This window comes from Dipodomys ordii, unplaced genomic scaffold, assembly GCF_000151885.1.
Source record: "Dipodomys ordii isolate 6190 unplaced genomic scaffold, Dord_2.0 Scaffold7, whole genome shotgun sequence".
Taxonomy (NCBI): Eukaryota; Metazoa; Chordata; class Mammalia; order Rodentia; family Heteromyidae; genus Dipodomys; species Dipodomys ordii.
This window is the reverse complement of record NW_012267223.1, coordinates 318303-339766: the sequence shown is the minus strand read 5'-3', so window position 1 is coordinate 339766 and position 21464 is coordinate 318303. Positions and strand designations below refer to the sequence as shown.

General features: G+C 55.5%; 1 protein-coding gene across 1 annotated transcript in view; it reads left to right on the top strand.

Moving 5' to 3' along the window:
* Positions 1-21464, top strand: part of Rptor (regulatory associated protein of MTOR, complex 1) — a 339456-nt gene that overhangs the window by 252350 nt on the left and 65642 nt on the right. The window contains exons 14-17 of the mRNA XM_013036239.1: positions 15032-15106; positions 16340-16405; positions 16724-16915; positions 19275-19415. Coding sequence (XP_012891693.1) covers positions 15032-15106; positions 16340-16405; positions 16724-16915; positions 19275-19415 — 474 coding nt within the window. The remainder of the gene's footprint in view (positions 1-15031; positions 15107-16339; positions 16406-16723; positions 16916-19274; positions 19416-21464) is intronic.

Genomic DNA, 21464 nt, shown 5'->3' with positions numbered 1-21464 from the left:
CCCCTTGCTCACTCCCACCCCGACACACGGCCCTGGGTCCCCGACCACACTCCCTGCAGACCCTGGGCCCCACCCAGTCCTTCCCACCCCTGGCTGGCCAGGTCTTCACTGCTGTGGGCACTGTGCGGGCCTGATGACCCACTGAGCTCACCTCCAGTGCGGTGTGCGCTTCACCGTCCGGAGCAGGCGTCAGGGCAGACAGCGGAGGGTCTGGGTGGGCGGCTCCTCACACAGCGCCACCACAACGCCACACACTCTCCTCTGCTGCGACCTCTTCACCCGGGACACAGCAGACAGCCAGGTGCATCCCTCTAAGCGATGCCTGCAGGTCCTCTGGGCTGGGCTGGCCAGGACACAGGTGGGCTGTGAGCAGTTGCTGTGCTGCAGACGACCCGGCAGTTTCAGGTGGCAATCACGAGGCTGGGGACTGCCTCCCGTCTCCCCTCGTCCCGAGTGAGGCTGGCTTTGACCTCTGTTCCACTTTGACTCCTGCTGGCCCTTGCTGGGCATCTGGCTGGACCTAGTGAATAATAACTTGCTCTGTGTTAACCAGAATATTACATATGCCAGCAAAGTCTTACCCTGCTAGCTAACGAAGAGGCTTCTGATGAGCGGTGACTGTTTAGAGGCTGGCAGCAGGGTGAGTTCCGGAGCTGCAGGACAGAGCGGGAGCCCCGGCACCCGGTGTGCTCCAGCAAGCCATCCCCGCTCCTCGGGGCATTGCCGGCTTTGCCGCCACAGTAGACCACGCGCCTCGGTCCGTGGAGTTTCAGCCAGCAGAGCACGACGTGGAGGCTATAGACGGAAACATCTCGCGTCCACCCTGCCGTCCCTCCCTCCTGTCTAAAACTCAGTCTTGCTAAACTGAAAGCTCGGTTTTATGACTCAAAGGCACTCAAATTCTGAGGGTCCAAGTCCTGTGAACAAAGGGCTTCTCTCCGGGAGCCTTCGGGAGCTGCTTCTCCCTCCCCGGCGGCGTGGCGTCCGCGTCCACGCACGCACGTGTTTGTTCACACCATTGCTTAGAACCTGGCCATGGACCTGCCCAGAAAGGCACCTGAAGCAAAGCTGGCCAGGGGAAGTGACGAGGGTTGTTCAGGAGCGAGGAGGATTCTGGACACAGCGTGGCCGGTGGTCAGACATGACGCCAGTGCCACAGGACCGCACGCATGTAAGCGCACGTGGACTGGTGGTGATGAGCTTTTCCGGTGCTCCGGTGCTGACCTTCTGCGCCGTCGTCATCTGTGGTCTGGGGAGTGGTCGTATCTAAGGCAGGTGACGGGTCCCGACGGCGCCTCGCCAGGCGCTGTCAGTGAGTGCGCCACGGGTCCTGGCCCCGGGCGCAGTCCCAGCCACCTCCGCCGCCGGCTGCGCACAGAGGCAGAGCCCGCCGTGAGCCGCCCCACGGGGCTCCGGGAAGACAGCAGGGCCTCGCCATTCACATCCGCATGATGCTGAACGAGTTACACATAATCCTCAGACAGCGAGGTGCTGCTCCAGCCCGGCTGCAGATGCCTGTGGCTACAGCGTTCCAGGCAACGCCTCCCGTGCAGGGCCAGCTTGTTGCTCCTGTTTATTTTAAACAGCCAGCCCACCAGGGGGTGAGATAGTTTTGAAATGCTTCCGGTTCACCCTGAGCCTCATTTCCCTGGTGCTTCCTTCTCATAATTGTCTTGGCCCTAATTTCCAGCAAGTTCCATGTGGTGTTAAGCTGTGGGCCTTCTCCTCTTCGCATCCTGCGAGGCTTGGGAGCCGGGCTCCCCTGCTCGTGACTGCTGCCCACAGCCCAGCTCCATCCGCCCAGTCACTCCTTGGGTCTGCCGCTGCTGGGTCAGTAGCACAGGCCGTGAGCCCTGGGTGCTCCTGCCGCCGCCGCCGGAGCCTGGCAGCCCCCCCATGCTCTGAGGACTCTGTGGGCGGAGCCCTTTGGGGTGTGTGGGCCCCCTTGTCTGTGGAGCACCCTGTGTGCTGCTCTGCCAGAGGCTGTGGCAGTGATTACCTGGGCTTCAAAGCACACTGAGGAGAAGGAGACACCAGGAGAGGAAGAAGAGAGGGAAGAATCGTGCACTGAGGCCGAGGGGCAGCAGGTGCTGGGAGACCTGGTCTGGCAGGCTGGGCGAAGGACGGCCTTCCAGAGCCCCGATGCTTTCCAAGGACTCGGTCCCAGACGGCCCCTCCTGAGCCGCGCCTGCCCACACCCCTCCACCGTCAGCTCCACCCAGGTGGTGGATGGGAAGTGAGGAACTGCGTATGATGGCACAATATCCCAAAACAGACGCTGGCGACCCACAGGGAAAATGGCAAGAAGTACCTGGAGCCAAGTCAGCTGGGACACAGTGTCTGCTGACCTCCATCTCATCTGACTTGAGTGCTTCTCTAGATTGCTTTAAAATGTGTCTAAAGTCATTATAAATTGCCAAAAATTTTATCATAAAATGTCCAAGATTAGAAGTTAATAAGTTCTTTTTCCAAAGGGAAATATTGAGACAATTTTGAATTACATTTATCAAATGAAAACTAAAACACAACACAGTGAGACTCACAGACACAGGTCAGCACTGCCTTGCATGTGCTTGTTTGCCAAGAGAGAGCCTCCGGTTCCTGGCCTTTGGTGTTAGTGAAAGAAAAGCAGCAGGGGCCCCAGAGTAGTAGGAGAAAAGGGAAGATGAAGAGTAGAATGGATATTGGTGCAGAAGGAAAATCTGTGGGTGAATAAAACCAATTGAGACACAGAACGAAGGCACAGATTTCCGTTCTCCAATTCCAGAGCCTCTGGGACAAGAGCAGAGACCTCACTGGCAGTTTTAACTGCAGTAAGCAGGCACTACAAACAGCTCGGTGAGAACTTGACCAACCTTGACCCAGTCAGATGCCCTGGGTGACACAGATGACTCACACAAGAAGAGAGAGCACTCTGTCTACTGAAGAAATTGGATTTGGAGCTAAAAACTTATCTACAAAGAAAATTACGAATCCAGATGGTTTCTTTGGCAAATTCTCCAAGACACAGATGGGTGGCACTAAGCCCTTTTCCATTTCATCTGTGAAGCCAGCATTACCTTGAAACAAAAAAAGCCTGGTAAGAACCAGGCACCTACAGCTGAAACCTATAATCCTAGCTACTTGGGAGGCTGAGTCCTGAGGATTGAGGTTCAAAGCCAGACCAGGCAAGAAAGTCTGTGAGACACTTAACTCCAGTTAACCACCAAAAAGCCGAAGGTGGAGCCGTGAATCAAGTGGTAGGGCACTAGCCTTGAGCAAAAAAGCTCAGAGACTGTGCTAAGGCTCTTGAGTTCAAGCCCCAGGACTGGTACATGTGTGCACATCTATGTGCATGCATGCACAACACACACATATTTTTGAGACTATTTTGGCAGCTCCCAAAACTAAATATGAATATAAAAATAAACACCTGTAAACAAGACAAAATGAGCAAAATGTTTGATCGGATACTTCACTAAAGAAAAATGTGAACAGCAAATAAGCCTATGAAAACGAATGACTTGAGTGACTAAGAAGTCACTAAGAAGAAGTGCATCTGAACTGCCAGATAGCGCTATATACCCAGTAGCCTACCCGGAAGCTAGGCATGGAGCTGGGTTCTCGCCGAGGAGTACCCATGAGGCCTCAGTTAGACCCAGCGTCCAGTCAGTCCACTCCAGCCGTCAGTGCGCAACACGAGGACTCACGTCAGGAGTGTTCACAGCAGCCAAACCTGGAAATAACACGGTTGTACTGTCACAAGCGAATAAGTGAACTGTATTTTACCCATACAATAATCTGCCACACAGCAGTGAAAAAGCATCAACTGAGCAGGGTATGGTGGCTCACAGCTGTAATGATGGCTACCTGGGAGGGGAAGGCAGGAGGGCTGTGGTTTGAAACCAGCCCTTGCAAAAAAGTGCATGAGACCCGCATCTCCACCCACAAAGACTTGAGTGCTAGCTACTGGGAAAGAGCAAGTGGAATGCCCATCGTCCAAATGCGGGGCGTGGGGCACAAGCAGAAACGAAAGCAGAGAGGGCTGAAGGCAGGGCTGACGTGATAGGGCACCGACACAGCTAGCACAAGGCCCAGTATTACACACACCCGCATGCACACACGCATGCACGCACACACACATAATTATGTGAAAGACACCAGTCCAGTTTCCATTTATTTAAAATTTTAGGAAGCACAGAGTCATTTATAGAGCCAGAAAGCGGATCTGTGGCCTTCTGGGGCAGGATGGGAAAATCAAAGCATGAGGGGTGTGGTTGTGACGGTGGCTCCCAGGTCATCCCTTTCCGCACTCCAAACACATGCAGCCTCTTGTGTCTCACTTATTCCTCAGTGAAACCTTAAAAAGGCAACTAACACAGCCTTGAGTTCAAACCTCAGTACCACCAAAGGAAAAGAACAAAAATTACAGAGCAGTCTACGGTAAACTGTACAAAGCATGTGGGTGTGTTCTCCATGAGGACAGTCCTGCACTGGCCCGGCGTGGCCCAGATTTCCCAAGGGATGATGGTTTTGAGGATAGAGAAGCAAATGTTGTTTTTCTCCGGAGTATTCCCTAACCAAGCAGCACGCTGCCGGCTGCTTTCAGAGGTGCCGACAAGCCCGGGGGAAGAGGACCGTGTTCACTTCCGCCTGTGACAGCATCGCAGATGCAGAGGGAGGAGGCATCGGGCTCACAGATGCAGAACTTTCGGCCTGCGGTCGGCTGGTTCCACCGTCCCAGAGCCTTAGAGAGAGCTCACATCACGTGAGGCGTGTGGAAGCAGGGGGGGTCAAGGTAAGCCCTTCAGAGGCGCACCTCCGTGACCCACTTCCCACAACCGGACCCCACTTGCCATTGGTCCCCTCAGCTGTGAATTCACGGTTTAATCCCCCGAGGAAGCTGGAGCCCCTATGGCCAGATATCTGAGAAGCCTGGGGGCAACCAGCCCGACCGGAGCACGTGAGTCCACTTTTTTTTTTTAACCAGTCCTGAACTTGAACTCAGGGCCTGGGCGCTGTCCCTGAGCGTTTTTTGCTCGTGGCTAGCACTCTACCACTGGAGGCACAGCACCACTTCTGGTGTTTTGTTTGTGTGGTACTGAGGAATGGAACCCAAGGCTTCATGCATGCTACCACCAAGCCACCTTCCCAGCCCTGGTGTCCACTTTTAAATTAACTCATAATGGGGGAGAGCACAGATGGGGCGGAATCGTTTTTTGAATTGTCGTAGAGGCCATATGATAGGATCAGAGGCTAAGAGTGCACATGGGTGTAGATGTGAACCACAGAGCAGCGCGGGCCCACACTGGCCACCCCACTCACATTCCAGAAGCATGACGCTGGTTGCTTTTTAATAAGTTCCCCAAGTCTGTTGTTATCATTTGTGTCTCTGCTAATTAACAAGATTCAGGGAGAGAGGAAGTTAATTAAGGACTGCTGAAAGATGGGTTCCAGTTAATTGAGGGTTTCTTTTTATAGGGAAAATTAATATGCAATTGAGGCAGACCTTCCAAGTTATAGTTAATAAAGTTTTATTCATAGTGCCACCAGGGGACACCAAGGGCACCGTGTCAGGAGTGTGGAAAAACACTCAGTTGGTATTTAACACGTAAATGCAGATTTGGGGATGCGAAGAAGCCCATCCTGTGTGCCCACACCTCGTCCCAAGAGTGGAGGGGACGGGGGGGGGGGGGGGGCAGACGGGTTGGGAGGGCAGGGGAGAGAATTCAAACGAGAGAGAGAGTGGCAGATCCACAAAAAGGAATGGGGGGGGGAGGGAAGCAGGTTCCCTGGTCTCACACCTCCCCTTCACAGGCATGGCCAGCCCCCTCCTCCCATTTCTCTGCTCTCCTCCTCCCTGCCCTGGGGACAGGGTAGCAAAACCACAGGAGGCCAGAATTGTTCCTTGAAGGGGGTGATGGCTCGCAGGTGTGTGCATGTATATCCGTGCACACCTCCAGTGCCCTCACGTGTGTAACGCATGCACACCTCCAGTGCCCTCACGTGTGTATCCGTGCACACCTCCAATGCACTCACGTGTGTGACACATGCACACCTCCAACGCCCTCATGTGTATATCCATGCACACCTCCAGTGCCCTCACGTGTATATCCGTGCACACCTCCAATGCCCTCACGTGTATATCCGTGCACACCTCCAATGCCCTCACGTGTATATCCGTGCACACCTCCAGTGCCCTCACGTGTGTGACACATGCACACCTCCAACGCCCTCACGTGTGTGACACATGCACACCTCCAACGCCCTCACGTGTGTAACGCATGCACACCTCCAGTGCCCTCACGTGTGTGACACGTGCACACCTCCAATGCCCTCACGTGTATATCCGTGCACACCTCCAATGCCCTCACGTGTATATCCGTGCACGCGTCCAATGCCCTCACATGTATATCCGTGCACACCTCCAGTGCCCTCACGTGTATATCCGTGCACACCTCCAATGCCCTCACGTGTGTATCCGTGCACGCGTCCAATGCCCTCACATGTATATCCATGCACACCTCCAGTGCCCTCACGTGTGTATCCGTGCACACCTCCAGTGCCCTCACGTGTGTATCCGTGCACACCTCCAGTGCCCTCACGTGTGTGACACGTGCATACCTCCAACGCCCTCATGTGTATATCCGTGCACACCTCCAGTGCCCTCACGTGTAATGTGTGCACACCTCCAATGCCCTCACGTGTATATCCGTGCACACCTCCAATGCCCTCACGTGTGTATCCGTGCACACCTCCAATGCCCTCATGTGTGTATCTGTGCACACCTCCAGTGCCCTCACGTGTATATCCGTGCACACCTCCAGTGCCCTCACCTGTGTGACACATGCACACCTCCAGTGCCCTCACGTGTGTATCCGTGCACACCTCCAGTGCCCTCACGTGTGTGACACGTGCACACCTCCAGTGCCCTCACATGTACAACACTCGGTTGGAGCGCTGTTCGGGATCAGCTTTGTGGGTCACACTCACGTCCTCTGCACGGGAGTTTGGCACACGTGCTGGCTGAGCCTGGCACGCCCGACCTCTGGGCAGGCCCCGGCTGTGTTAAACTCCGCGCCTTGAGCCTTCTGCCTTAACGCACTTTGCTTTTCAGAGCAGGAAAGTGAACAGCTCGGCCCCCCAGTCTGCATTCATGAGACATTAGTGCGGCGTCTGTGTCACACTGACTGTGGGTATATGGTCACTAATTGAAGCGCACGCTTGCTCCAGGTCTGTTACCCAAGCTCTGGTCTGCTCAGGGTCCCCAGAGCTTGGGCTGTTTCTTGGGCTTCTATATACCCAACGACCCTGGCATTGGAGGAGCACGGCCGGGTGTTTGGTGCCCTGTCCCTGCCAGGGTTTCCTCATGACTGTTCATGACGGGCCTGGGGAAGAGACCGCGGCAAAAGGCCATCTCGTGCCACCATCTCCAGGGCCATGATGTTCCCGAGGCCGCCACGTTGGTGTTACGGTCACCGCTCTGGGAGGTGGTGTTGTCGGGCCTGTCCCTGTGCACTTACTGGCGCCGTGATGTGCTCTGGGGGGAGCTGGCCTTTGTTGATGCCTTCCTGCGCTTCCGCTGTCTTGTGAAGACCTGCCTTTTTCTTGGATCCCTTCCTTCTCCCACCTTGTTTGTTGGACCTCCCTTCCTGCCCCTCCATCTTCCAGCGAACTGAGCAGCCAGGGAAGCGCCTTCCACTCCGGCCCCGGAGCCTTTGCGGTCCACACATCTCCCCCGCTACACCCTGGCACATCCTCCATTCCGGGAAGCTTCCCTTCCTCCCCTCCCCTCGTTGAACACAATCGTTTGATGGCACTGATGGTCTGCTTAATTGTGTAACTGTAGGCGGTGCTACACAGACTCTGAGCGACTGCTGGTGTCAGGAACCCGTCCCACGCCAGCACACGTGGGGGCGTGCAGTCCAGAAGTGGGACGAGGGTCATTTTCCTGGGTGTTAGGGAACTGGAACCATCCTCGCCAGGAGCCTCTGGGCCGTGTCCCGGTGGCGAGAGCTGGGTCCTCGGAGCCATCAGGAGCGCTGGAGTCTGTGGGGGTTCGGTGTCGGCTGGGATGGGGCGGGCAGGTCCCACCCGCCCTGTGTGTCTGGCATCAGCCGAGGGCTGGGGAAGAGGACGCTAGGCTGGTTTTGCACTTTTCACCCACAGATGCACGTTTTTCCTATCGGATGCTTGCAGTGGAGGGTGTGCGTGGCAGGAGTTAGTGTTTCTCCTCAGTGCAGACGATGTCCGCGTGTTCAGTCATGGATGTTTCTGGGCAGCGCTGCCTCCTGGGACAGTAGCAAGTAGTAAAGTGTGTTCTCCTAGAAGGTGGGGTGTGCACAGGGCCGATCCCATCCTGGGTTGTGAGAGGGTCACTGAGCCTGAGCACAGCAAAAGGCCACCTCCGTTGAAGCTGTTTCAAAGAGAACAGAGAGGGTGGAAGTGCCAGCGGCTAGCCTAGAGCTGGTGGCTCATTCCAGCAATCCTACCACTCTGGAGACTGAGATCTGAGGATTGTGGTTTGAAGCCAGCCCAGGCAGAAAAGTCCCCTTGAGACGCTTACCTCCAATGAACCACTCAAAAACAAGAAGTGAAGCTGTGTCCCTAAGTGATAGAGTGCTAGCCTAGAGCAAAAGAGCTCAAGGACAGCACCCAGGCCCCAAGTTCAAGCCAAAAAGGGAGGAAGGAAGCAAGCAAAGAAGGGAGGAAGGAAGGAAGGAAGCAAGCAAGCAAGGAAGCGAGGAAGGAAGGAAGCAAGCAAGCAAGCAAGGAAGGAAGGAAGCGAGGAAGGAAGGCCGGCCAGTGGCTTTTACTTCCAAGGTTGGATAGGTGGAAATCTAGAAGTGACAGGAGAAGAATAATAGTGGGAAAAAATCCAAATCCAAGGCACCATTGCATATTTTTGGGGGGGGTTCCAGTCATAGGGCCTGAACTCTGGGCCTGGGCGCTGTCCCTCAGCTCTTCAGCTCAAGGTTAGCGCTCTACCACTTGAGCCACAGCGCCACTTCTGGCTTTTTTCTTTTTGCTTATGTGGTGCTGAGGAATCGAACCCAGGGCCTTGAGCATGCAAGGCAAGCACTCTACCACTGAGCCACCTTCCCAGCCCCACCATTGCATATTTTTATGTAAATACATTAAATGCTTGAACAGAACATTTAAATACTAGAGAAATATGGTTTATCAGACTGAATCTAAAAGAGAATATTTAGATTCCTTTGCACAGAAGGAACGATGAAAAATATCAAAAAAAGAAAACCTGTCCCTTTTCTCAGAAGCTACCAGGTTTGATTATTTTACTGGGAATTCTCTCAAATCTCTTAATTCGGGTGTTATGTCTGCACTCTTCAAGAGCAGTGTTAAAAGAAAGGGAAGTATCTCAATCCTCTCCGTGAAGCAAGTGTAGCATTGATGTAACCACCTGTGGGGCACAGCAATGCAAACAACCTTAATGCCACCCCACTGAGCCCAGAAAAGGGCTAAGAGGGTAGATTTTATGTTGTGAGTGTCTTACCACAGTTGGAAAAATGATACTTGGAAGGTTTATATCAAGAAGTAAGCAGCCTGCACACCGGTAAATATTTGGAAATAATGCTGGCAAATGTTGATGGCTACGCAGTGACCTGAGGCCTGGCAGGCTGGAGGAAGGTCAGTGTTGGGAATGCACGTGGCCCCGGATTGAACAGAGACCCCCGTGTGGGCCTGCTCGTGTACACACAGCAAAGCCCAGAAGAAAACATCCTACTAATGGTTGAAATGGCATTCTACCAAGATCAGAAAAGCCCAGACATCCACTTAAAGATTAGCAACTACACAGTTAAGCAGGAGAAAGAAAGGAAAGGTATGAAAGTCTTATTACTATCTGTAAATGGTGTGTGAATATGCTCTAGGAAGCTCAGTAGGATCAACTAAATACTAACAAGAACTTACTAAGGTAGAAGACTTAAAATTAATATACAGAAATCAAAAATAACAACCAGTTAGAAGCTGAAACAGGAAAGAGCACCCTGTTTGCAGTAGAATCATAAATCTGGAAATAATCTTAACCAGAGACATGAAAAGCTGCCAAGAGGAAAACCTTAAAACATTCCTGAGAGACGCAAAAATCAACTTGAGCAAATAAAAAGCATAGCCTGTTCTTCCACGGAAGAGTTCACTGTCATAAATATGTCAGCGTTCCCTCCGTTAATTTATAACCTTAATATAATCCCAATAAAATTACCAGCAGGCCTTTTTTTCCCCTGGTACTAGATAATCATACTCTCCAGCCTCCTATGGAGAATTAAAGAAGAGGCAGGAGCATCCCGAGTAGCCAGACAGCCATGGCGGCCGGTCCTCAGATGTCAGCTGACTGCAGCCACAGGCAGACACACAGCCCGGGTGTCACAGAAACCCACCACGCTTCGTGACGGCACCTTGTCACTGGGTGGTAATGTCAGACCCTTGGATTTGTGGCGGTAGAACAAATAGGGTGCTACTACCGTGATAATCCTGAGTATCCCCAATGGCCACACGTTAAAGACTTGGTCCCCAGTTTAATACTAGCCTTTGGAGGAGGGCTCTGTGGGCAGTCCAAAGTCGTTGTGAGGAGCCCTTAGAAGGCACAGTGGGACCTTCATCCTCTTCCTCTTTCTGCTTCCCTTCTGTAACGCGGGAAATGGTCTGCTTTCCACCTGCTTCTCACAGGCCCCAAGGCGTGGGGCCACCTGCCCATGGAGCAACACCTCCAAACAGGACTCCACACCACCCGCTTTTCTTTTCGGGTGACTACCTCAGGCATGTGTCACAGGGAGAAGCTGACTGACGGCTGTGTGTATATCCCAAAGAAGAACTGACGCTAAAGACATGCGTTCTTGTTTAATTTTTAACAAGTGCTTTTAAAACGTTGATTGTTGTCATTAAGTAGTTACATGGAAGGGTTGCAGTTGCGTGAATCAGGTATGAGTACAGTGCTTCTTGACTGCCACCCTTCCTTGGTTCAAGAGCTGGGTTCTTGAAGCTTGAAATCATGGGGCTCAAGTGGCAGAGTGCTTACCCAGCATGCAACTTACCTAGCCCCCATCAACTCTCCCCCTGCCTCCCCCCTCAAAAAAAAATACCGCAAGAAACCCCAGGCAAATTCTATTTAGCCTTTGAGTAAAGAAAGCTTTATATGAGTAAAGAAAGCCTTATAAACTGTAACTCAAACCTAGATGTCCTTGAAAAATAACCTTGGCTATATGCAAATCTTATATGGGGAGAATATTTAAAACTGTGTCACAGAGAGAAGTGGCCGAAGTTCCATAGTATGTAAAGAGTTTGTGGGAACCAAGGAAATCAAATATCCTTTGGAAAAACGGCCAGAAGACTTTCATAGGAAAGTTATTATGAATAGTAAATGTACAGTAAGGCTGCACTGGAAAACTCATTTTCAGAGTGGCAGAAGTTCAAGCTCTTGACAAAATATTGTTCTCTAAAAGCACCACATGGTATATGTTTCAAAACTACTAATTTCTCTTTGCTTTGGCATCTGCCTTCTGGAAATTTGCATGCCAGCCATGCCTAACTACATAGAAGATAACTTAGAAGTTTGCAGTATTATTTGTGATTACAAAAGATGGCTGGACTGAAAGGACCTGATGCCCCTGAGAGAGGGAGAGGGGGGAGCCGAGCCCACAGCGAGGAAGTCCCCCGGAACCGCGCGACCTCCTGGAGGGATGTATATTGAATCCTAACACTGCACCCCGTAAAAACACATAGCTGCTGCGTGTCAGTTGCAACTCTTACTAGAGAAGGAAACACCAGGTCCTTTTGTTTAAGAACAGGCTAGCTGAGTGTGTACACTCACACTCATGCCCATGAAGAAGGAAGATGAGAGAAATAGATGAGAAACTGGCCTGGCCACAGAAAAGTGGCCGAGGAGGTAGTTGGGGAGCGGAGGGAAGCCTTCATTCATGGTTTTCTGTAGCATTTCGATTTTGAGTCCTGAGGATGCCACAACTGTTACGGCACGTGGGGTGCCCAGAGATGTGTGTGTCTGTGCATGTGTGTACACACACACACAGTACCTTGCCATTGAGGCCAGGTGCAGCTCCTGGCCCTCTTTGTTCTGAGGATTTCCACAGACAGGGGCTCACCCAGCCAGCACGGGGCTAGCCACAGGGCTTGGAGGCAGCGGACGGACGCGGTGAACCCCTTTTGGCCATGGAGCTGCGCGTGCACGGTGCTCTGGTTGATTCCTTGCCTCTCTGACCCTGCCGGACACGAGTTGTGCTCAGGCCAGAGGAGGGGTGAAGCCAGGCTCCCGCCTCCCAGCCCGCTCGGGTCGTTTCCCAGCACATGGCTGCTATCTGGATACATGAGCACCCCACATTCCCCCACACACACTACTTTGTCTGATGATAACCAGTCATCATCAAGGCCTTGTGGTAGAGCCATCTTCTCTTGCTGGAACATCCTTACCGTCCTGCTCTGGCTTGCTTTTCTCACGCTCTTCCCAGGCCCGGGCCTGACTCTCCACTAACGTCAGCGCCTGCCTGCAGTCCACTGGCGCGCACAGCCGCCCGTGCTGACCCTCGCCCGTCAGGCACCACAGCTCTGCCTCTCTGTCTTGGCCTCCGGCAGCCCCACTGCGGAACCCCAGGCTGGACTCACACACGCTGTCCACAGTGCTCGTGGGAGGGAAGCTTGCCTCGGGCTCTCAGAGCTGCCACACAAGCCAGGAAGCGCCGGCCCTGCCCCGGCCGCGTCCCCGTGTTGGTTCCACACTTGCTGCCTCCCTGGGGTGCCTACACTGGTCTTTGCGTGGCTTCTCCTCCTCCTCCGCCTTCCTTTTCTTGCTTGGAATTCCCTGAATCCTGACACACTGGCTCAGAGGCATGTCGGGGTGACTTTCAGCGTGGGAAGGGAGAGGCCACAAGAAACTGCATTTCCCTGCTTTTCTCTCCTCCCATCTTCCCCTCCTCCTCCCCCCCCCCCGCCCCCCGCTCCGCTTCCTTGTGCCGCAGACAGCAGCAAGAAGAGCCCGGGGAGGCCGCCCGGCCTGGCCTCAGAGCCCCAGGCCTCTGCCCCCCAGGCCCATGCTTCAGCGAAGCACTCGCCTTAAGTCACTTTCGGAGGAACACCTCGTCCTTGGCGCATTCCGGCAGTGGGAGCGTGCGGCACCCAAGCCTCCTTCGTCTGCAGAGATGGACTAGGAGGGCAGGAAAGGAGAAAGGGCTATTCTTGCTGGCTCTGCCAGGCGTGACAGCCTTATCAAAACAGATCTCTTAATATACACCTCATAATCACCAGATGCTCTGACGGCATATTAAAGTCATCCTTCCAGAGCCTCTGACTTAGGAGCTCGGATCCACATTAGTAGGATATGAATTAATGTCACTTTATTACTCTTTGATGAGACGTGTTGACGGCGCTTCCTCAGAAGCGTGGGCTTTGATTTGACTTGTGGAACTTCTGGTTTGAAAACAGAGGTGCCTTTCTCAGAACGCTGCTGCCGCCACTGCAGAAGGAGCCTGAGCTCTCTCCCCGACCTGGGGACCAACCAGGCCGTGCCTTTTGCCTCATCTGAAGCAAGGAACTTCCTCAGTGGGTGTGGCTTCGTTGCTTCAGCACAGGCCAGGAGCTTGTACTGGCTGACGAGAGCCAGACCACCTCCATCTTTCTGACTTCCCACTTCCCCAGACCAGGCCGGAGACACATGCGCCTCATCCATTCTTACATGTGAGGAGAGACCTGCTCTCCACCAGAGCTCCCCTGAGCAGGGCAGGGTGGGCTTCTCCCGCTGCCCTGAAGGGCTGGCTTTCTTCTCTGGAGAGCCAAGAGGATGTGATAGCAGAATGCAACTTAAGTCATTCTGAGTTTAATTCCATTGGTCAAGTCTCAATCTTTGTCTTTTCTTTTTTTCTTGGTGCTCACTCATACTGGGATTTGAACTCAGGGCCTCAGCCTCTCACTCAGCGTTCTTGATGACAAGTGACACTTTACCACCGGAACCACACCTCCAGTTCTGGCTTTTTGCTGAGTAGGGATAAGGTTTTAAACTGTGATTTTTTTAGATCTCAGCCTCCTGATTGGCCAGGAGTATAGATAGGCATGAGCATTGCCACCCAGCGATCGGTCCTCATTTTACTAGCTTGTCCCCTAGAGCAGAGCTTTCTGGGAGCTGGTGAAAAGCACGTGTCACTCCTGCTGTGTTATGCAGAATGTCATGTGGAGGGTGATGGGGGTGTGCTCTCGGGCAGTGGGAGCGGCCTAGCGTGTCACGCAGCTGTTCCTGCGACCCTCTTCCCCCGTTCTCTAATCTCCATACCTTTCTAAACCTCCGCTGGGGCCTGTGCTGGCGTGGGGAAGATCCAGGGCTTGAACCTGCGTTTTGTTTTTAGCCATGCTGCCGTTCCTCTCAGCTCTGTAGACCTCAGGCCCCCGACCCCTTGCCCTCGGCCTGTGAGTGTACAAGGCCTGGCCGTATTGCTCCCAAGAGGCTCTTGCAGACATGGTCCCCAGCCAGCCAGCCTGGTGCAGGTGCAGCTCCCGCATGGCACCAGCCTCAGAGCCAGGCTGGGGCCTCTGGAAAAGCCTGGAAAGCTCCTTTGCCCTCCACCCCGAGGCCTCAGTCTTGCCCTTGGTGCTGCTCCTGGGAGTGTTTGGCACCACCCGTGCCTATAGGACTTCAGCCCCACTCCATCCTGCTTCAGGACTCTACCCACCTTCTTCCTCCTAGAGCAGGTATGGTCAGGGACCAGCCTTCTGGAAGCACAGTTACACTGTGCCCGCAGGACCTAGAAGACTCATAAACATGTATCTGCACTGGTGTTTTCTTTCTTCAAGCAGCGGCAGCAATCAGAGCAGTGCAGACCATGGGTCTGTCCTGGTGGGGGAGGCGGGCAGAAGGCAAGGGCAGCACGGCCCTGGCCAGCCGGCTGGGCCCAGGGTGGGGTTTCAGAGCGCCGCTTCTGAGAGGGTGTAGGGTCCTGGCCCTAAGTTGTGAGGGGAGATGCTGGAGCCTCCCAGCCCCCCCCCTGTGGTCCCCCTCCCCCCTCCCGCTCACGGCCTCTCTCCTGTCCCCCTGCAGTCATGCCAAGCTGACCTCGTGAAGGACAACGGTCACAAGTACTTCCTCTCCGTTCTGGCAGACCCCTACATGCCAGTAAGAATCAGCCTCACTTCTGCGGCGGGCCCCGGGTCTCTGGCTCCGCTTCCGCATGCTCTGTGCGGAGGCCGGCCAGCCGGGCTCTGTTGTCCACGCCCGTGGCGCTGTCCTTCCTGCTCCTGAGTGAGGTCTGCTTCCCCTGCGGCGGTACCTCGGGCCTCTGAAGGTTCCGGAACGTGACCACCCGTCAGTGCGGCTTATTGCTAGAAGGATGGAAGGAAAGGAGGAGGAAGGGATTCAGTGAAAGTCTAAAGTATTTGTTGCCTGAAGTTCTTCAGTAGTGGAGGAGAACTTTTTATGTTGTATTTATGATTTCACCAGAACAGTATATGCCTGATTGGTATATCAAAAGTAACTTGTAACAGTGTGCTTTAAGTTACTTTTGATATACCAATCTCTGCTGACGATGCAGTTAAACATTACTGTAGTAAGATCATACATACTTTATATACTCATTCCTTCCTGCCCCATTCCTTTTTGGTGCTGATCCTGAGACTTGAGCTTAGGCCCTGGACACTGTCCCTCAGCTCTACCAGTTGAGACACAGCTCCATTCCTAGTGTCGTTGGTAGTTTTAGGGGAGATGGGAGTTTCAGAGTAAGAACATAAACTAAGAGTTCTAAGCTGGAGTCTGGAGCGGGATGGTCAGCTGATTGGCCGCACATAGGCCCCACCTCCTCTGTAGACGAGGCCACTTGGCACAAGACTGAGGGAAGAGCAAGGTGCCCAGGCTCTTTACACTGACTTGACGCCCCCGGCACCTTCTGACAAAGAGCTAGACCAGGCCCAGGCTGTCCTGAGAATTTGCATTCTGAGAGAGCAGCATCCCCTTAGAGCCAAAGCTGCCAGAGCCTGCATGCATTAATTAATTCAGTCAGTCCTGGGGCTTGAACTCAGGGCCTGGGCACTGTCCCTGAGCTTTTTTGCTGAAGGCTAGCTCTCTATCACTTGGAGCCACAGCTCTACTGCTGCTTTTTCCGTTGGTTCATTGGAGATAAGAATCTTAGATTTTCTTACCTGGCCTGGTTTGGAACCACAATCCTTAAATCTCAGCCTCCTGAGCCTATAAAAATGCTGCTGTGTGTGGAATCAAAGACAGCTGGAAGGCTGGCAGACATTACTTAAGTCTGTATCCCTCTTACCATGAGCATTTTGAGGGCAGTGTCATGTTTGGGGGGGCGGGTGACAGGTCTTCATTGTGGGTGCATAACCACGGTGACTTGTTTTCCAGGCTGAACATCGGACCATGACGGCTTTCATTCTTGCTGTGATTGTCAACAGCTACACCACCGGGCAAGTGAGTGTTGCCTCCAGCCCCTGCCCTGGCAAGGAGGGGTGTAGACGCATGGAGAAGGGGGACGTAGACCAGCCGCCGTGTCCGCAGGGGCTGCTTGGCGGTCTGCAGCCGGTCTGCCTGCCTCGGGAGGCGGGGCCACCAGGGAGCCCAGCCCCCAGCACAGGAGAAGAGGGGTGCACCCAGCAAGGTGTGGGCCCCGCTTTTAGCTCATGCTTGTAAATTTTAATCAGCAAGATGTTAAGTATAGGAAAATAGGATCTTGTAACACGGCTGGGCTGGGCCTGGACCACGGTCCCACTGCCTGCGTCCCCCCCACAGGAGGCCTGCCTGCAGGGGAACCTGATCGCCATCTGCCTGGAGCAGCTCAGCGACCCACACCCCCTGCTCCGCCAGTGGGTGGCCATCTGCCTGGGGAGGATCTGGCAGAACTTCGACTCCGCGAGGTGGTGTGGGGTGCGGGACAGCGCCCACGAGAAGCTCTGCAGCCTCCTGTCCGACCCCATCCCCGAGGTGAGCTGCCCGGCGAGGTCCCTCCCCGGCGGGTAGTATCTGTGGAAGGGTTGCATGTGCGTGAAGCGAGCAGTACAGCCAGGTCCCGTGGGCTGGGGCCGGGCCTCTCTGTACTACAGAAAAGGAGAGGGCCTGGGGCCCAGGCCTCATGCTGGGGTGGCTGGAGAAAGTGCTGGGGGCTGCCCCTGTCTGCCACACCTGCCAGCTGGCAGAGGGGTGAGGGACCCTGGCACCTGCCGTCACCCCGCTGTCTTAAGTGCCAGCCACTGTCACCTGCCGTCACCCCGCCGTCTTAAGAGTCGGCTCTGGGGCCTGCCATAAACCCACTGCCCAGGGCCCGCGGCGCTTCTGGCCAGTCGCTGCTGCTCCTTGGGGACCGGACTGTCGCCGTGGGTCCCGTCCTAAAGGAAAGAGCCGGGAGATGTCATTACTCATGAGCTGTTCTCAGCACGGTGTAAAGCATGGAACAGAAGCTCAGAGCAGTTGGAAGAGCAGCTAGACACGCTGGGGGGGGGGGACATTGGCTGTGTCCTCCCGGGCCTGTGCCCGCCCGCAGAGATGACCACATTGTTCTCAGTGGCCTTGCAGCCAGCAGAAGCAGCGGGGGGAGGGGGGGTCTTCTGGTCCCTTACCAGCGCCCCTGAGGTAACCAGGGGGACGGCAGGAGGAGGCGCAGCTCTTCCTGGCCCGAGGCCCAGCAGCCCTAGGCGGGGCTCGGGCTTCCCAGCGCTGGAGCCAGGACCCGCAGGCCGCCTCCCGGGCCTCCCTACGGCGGGCACAGGGGCGCAAACCAGAGCTGCAAACACCAGGATGGTGCTAACATGCCACATGGAGCGTGAAGAAGGAAAGGCGGCTGTGACACAGGCGCTGAGTGGAAAGCTCTGGAAACATGGCGGGCTCAGCCCAGCTGGCCAGCGTCATCAGAGTTTTTGCCTGGAACAGCACGGGCAGGAGCTGGGCTGGGCTCCTCTTCTGTGGGGGTGCACCCGAGGAAGTGGTGGAGGGGGGCTGCTCCTTGAGCACGTTGCGCCTGTGTCCCCAGGACGCCAGCGCTGGCTCTGGGAACGGCTCTGGACCCCGCGGTCCTGGTCTGGGACACCCATATGGCCTTGGACAGCACCACAAGAGTCATGCTCACCTCCCTGGGTTCCCCAAAGAAGCAGAATGTTCCTTAGAAACCTGAGGACGTGAGGAGCCAGCCTGTGCGTTGGCAGGTGGTTCACAATGGGACGTCTGCCCAGTCAGGCCAGGCCAGGCCTCCTCCGTGACAGGGACCCGTGCCCCCGCCAGGCCCAGATCCCGCCTCCCCCGTCGACCAGAGACGGCACTGCCCTTCCGGAGGAGCTCCCCTCTGGGCAGGTCTGCGGAGGGCCTCGCTAGAGACCACAGGACGCCAGAGCCCTGACCGGCCGCTGCCGCGCTGTCGCGGCCCGCTCCGAGGCTTCCAGGAGACGCTCTCGGCTTGGTTACTCCCCCTTGACTCCCACGGTGTTTGGTCCAAATCTGTTAGGAAGATGGTTGGCTTGCATACCCCGCTTGTTCTTGGTGCTGCTGGACCTTTTCCTCAGTGACAACCGACTCCTGGTCTCTCGGTCACTAGTCCGCGCGCCCCCTGTGTAATGTAGGTGCGGACCAAGCAGAACCGTGGGGCACAGGCTCAGAGCAGCTGCCCCTGCGCCCCAGGGGCGTGTGTTTCCCGCCTGCCCCTCCCCCACGTGCATGTTTGGAGAAGTCAGGGCCGTGGGCCTTTTGTGAGCGTCTGTCTGCTGAGCAGTGGCTCCTGGCTTGGGGCTGAGAGGCACTAGACCTTCCCATCTCAACCCCACCCCGTGACCACACGCCAGCACTGGGAGCATCCATTGTGAAGTCTTTAGGAAACAGGCTCCATGGCCTTGGAGATGACACAGCAGTGCGTGCCACGCTCCCCACTGTCCCTCAGCCCCCCGAGGCTCCGCCAGCGCCCGGGCCTTCCTCACTTGCCACGTCCTCTCCTCCAGGGCCAGGCCTAGGCTGCTTCTACAGGGCATCCCTGGCCACAGCCCCCTCCCCAACATTCCTGCGTCCCTCAGCCATGAATGTCCAAGTCCATGGTGCCTGGCTGGCCTCTTGATTCCAGAAGACGCACACTTGCTGCCTCCGCTGCCTGGTCCTCCGCCCCTGGCTGGGCCACGGTGCTTGGCTTGGCTCCCTGGGCCTCCCACCCCTGTTCCATCGACAGCAGTGTGCCAGCAGAGCTCTATTCAATAAGTACTTGTGAAATTGAATTGAGCTGAGCTTCCCTAAATTGGATTAACTTGCTGGCCGGCGGCGGCAAGCCCATGCACGAGTGTGGCTGTGACCCCTCGTCCCTCCCTTACAGGTCCGCTGTGCAGCTGTCTTTGCCCTTGGCACCTTCGTGGGCAACTCTGCCGAGAGGACAGACCACTCCACCACCATCGACCACAATGTGGCCATGATGCTGGCGCAGCTGATCAACGATGGGAGCCCCATGGTCCGAAAGGTATGTGGGGCCACACCGCACCCGGCCCCGCGGCCTGGGGCTGAGCCAGCATTCACCTCCCCCCCCCCCACCCGCCATCAGCCCAGCTTGTCTCTTCAAATGCCTGATTCTCTGTGTGTGTATGGCAAGTTCCTTCCTGCCTTGAACGCATGCACAGCTCATGCTGGAAGAGCGGGGGACCACCTGCAGATGGCAGGGTTCTGCAGCATCCACCCCTCTCCCAGCCCGCAAATGCCTGCGTCTGTATGAAAGCTCTTCATTGTCTGTCTAATGCAGAAATGCAGTGGATTGTCTCCCACAGTTCACACCCTGTGTTAGGCTGGTTCCACGCAACCTGCTTGTCCTGGGCTCCAGAATACAGGGCTGACAGTGACCGCCTTCCAAGAACATAGTTTGGTTGAGAGTCAAACCAATAATTACAGTGGCGGCACTTGTAAACACAAGCCGCCTCCAGCAGGCCCAGAGTGCTCCGGCGTCCCGTGCTGCCTCTCTCCCCTTGGTGGTGGGGTGGCCAGCAAGGTTGGGGATGTACAGGGCAGGAGCTGTGCACCAAGGGCCAGGGACAGGCAGGGTCCTGATGGCTCCAGGAACCCCCATCAGCCTGTACAGCCAGACTGCCAGCAGTCAGGCCACGCAGCCTGGGCTGGCAGCGCAGCGCCCAGTGCCCAGGTCCCTGTGTCGAGACCGGGCCTTCCGTGAAGTCCTTTGGTTCTCACAGATCTGTCTCAGCAGCAGTTGTTGTCAGGAGTGGGCCTTGTGTCAGGTCCGTGTCAGCCACTTGCAGTGCATCTTCCCTGGCCGGGCTGGTGTCCTCACGGGAAATGAACAGCCAGTTGCAGGTCCGGGAAATGCACTGACAAGGTGTGCTTGGAGGAGGGACAGTAAGTTACAGGAGGAAGAGTCCTGGTGTGTCAGGGAGCACTGACTCCAGGGTGCAGGCCTCCGTTCCCTGCACTGACTCTGTCGTCGCAGCTTGCTCTCCCTTTAAGAGCCGCCCAGCACAGGGAGCCCCCAGCGAGGACAGGAAACCCGGCTCCACACAGTGGCCCGGATGCGGCCCGGAGCACGGAGCTGGCTGCGTCTCCCACACCAGGCCCACGGTGCACCCGCTCCGGGGCTGGGAGCGTGGCAGCAGTGCAGCTCAGCGGCCCACGGGTGAGGGAGAAGCAGGGGCACTGCGGCACCTGTGCCCGGGCACCGGGCCTCCCAGGGAAGCGCCCGTCCGTCTCAGAGCCGCCTCCGCCCTGCTTTGAACTTGAGCCTGTCCATGTGGCACAGTCTACGTGCACAGACAGCCACCTTCTGGCACCGACGGGGCCAGGCTGGCAGCCAGTGTGGACTCCTCTCTCCCTCGGGACCTTGGTTTGGAGCTCACACGTTGTTGGCCTTTGATCCTCTGCAGACACTTTGTCCAGGTTTCTCATGTTTGGCCATCGTCAACAAACTAGATCTTTTGGATTTTAGCAGTACTGGGGTTTGAACTTGCTTTGCTGAGCAGTCATTCTGCCATTTGAGTCACACCCCCAGCCCTTTTTGGCTTCAGTTATTTTTCTGATAGAGCAGCACATTTCTGCCCAGGTCACACTCATACCTTGGACCACAGGACAAGCTTCCCACACGGCTGGGATTACAGGCATAAACCACCACATCCCCTTGTTTGTTGGACGGGAGTCTCTCTTACTCACCACCTGTGCTGCCCTTGAACAGAGATCCTTACCGCTCCGTACTGTCCAAGTGGCAGGGGTATCGCTCTGGGCCACCACACTCAGCGTACAGAAAGAACCTGAGGCAGGGCTGGGAAGGTGGCTCAGTGGTAGAGCACTTGCCTTGCATGCATGAGGCTCTGGGTTCAATTCCTCAGCACCACATAAGCGGAAAAAGCCGGAAGTGGCGCTGTGGCTCAAGTGGTAGAGCGCTAGCCTTGAGCTGAAGAGCTGAGGGACAGCGCCCAGGCCCAGAGTTCAGCCCCATGACCAGCCAAAAAAAACAGAACCTGAGGTAGCACATGCTGGACCACAGAGTGGCCTGGCCCGGGGGGCAGCCGTGTGA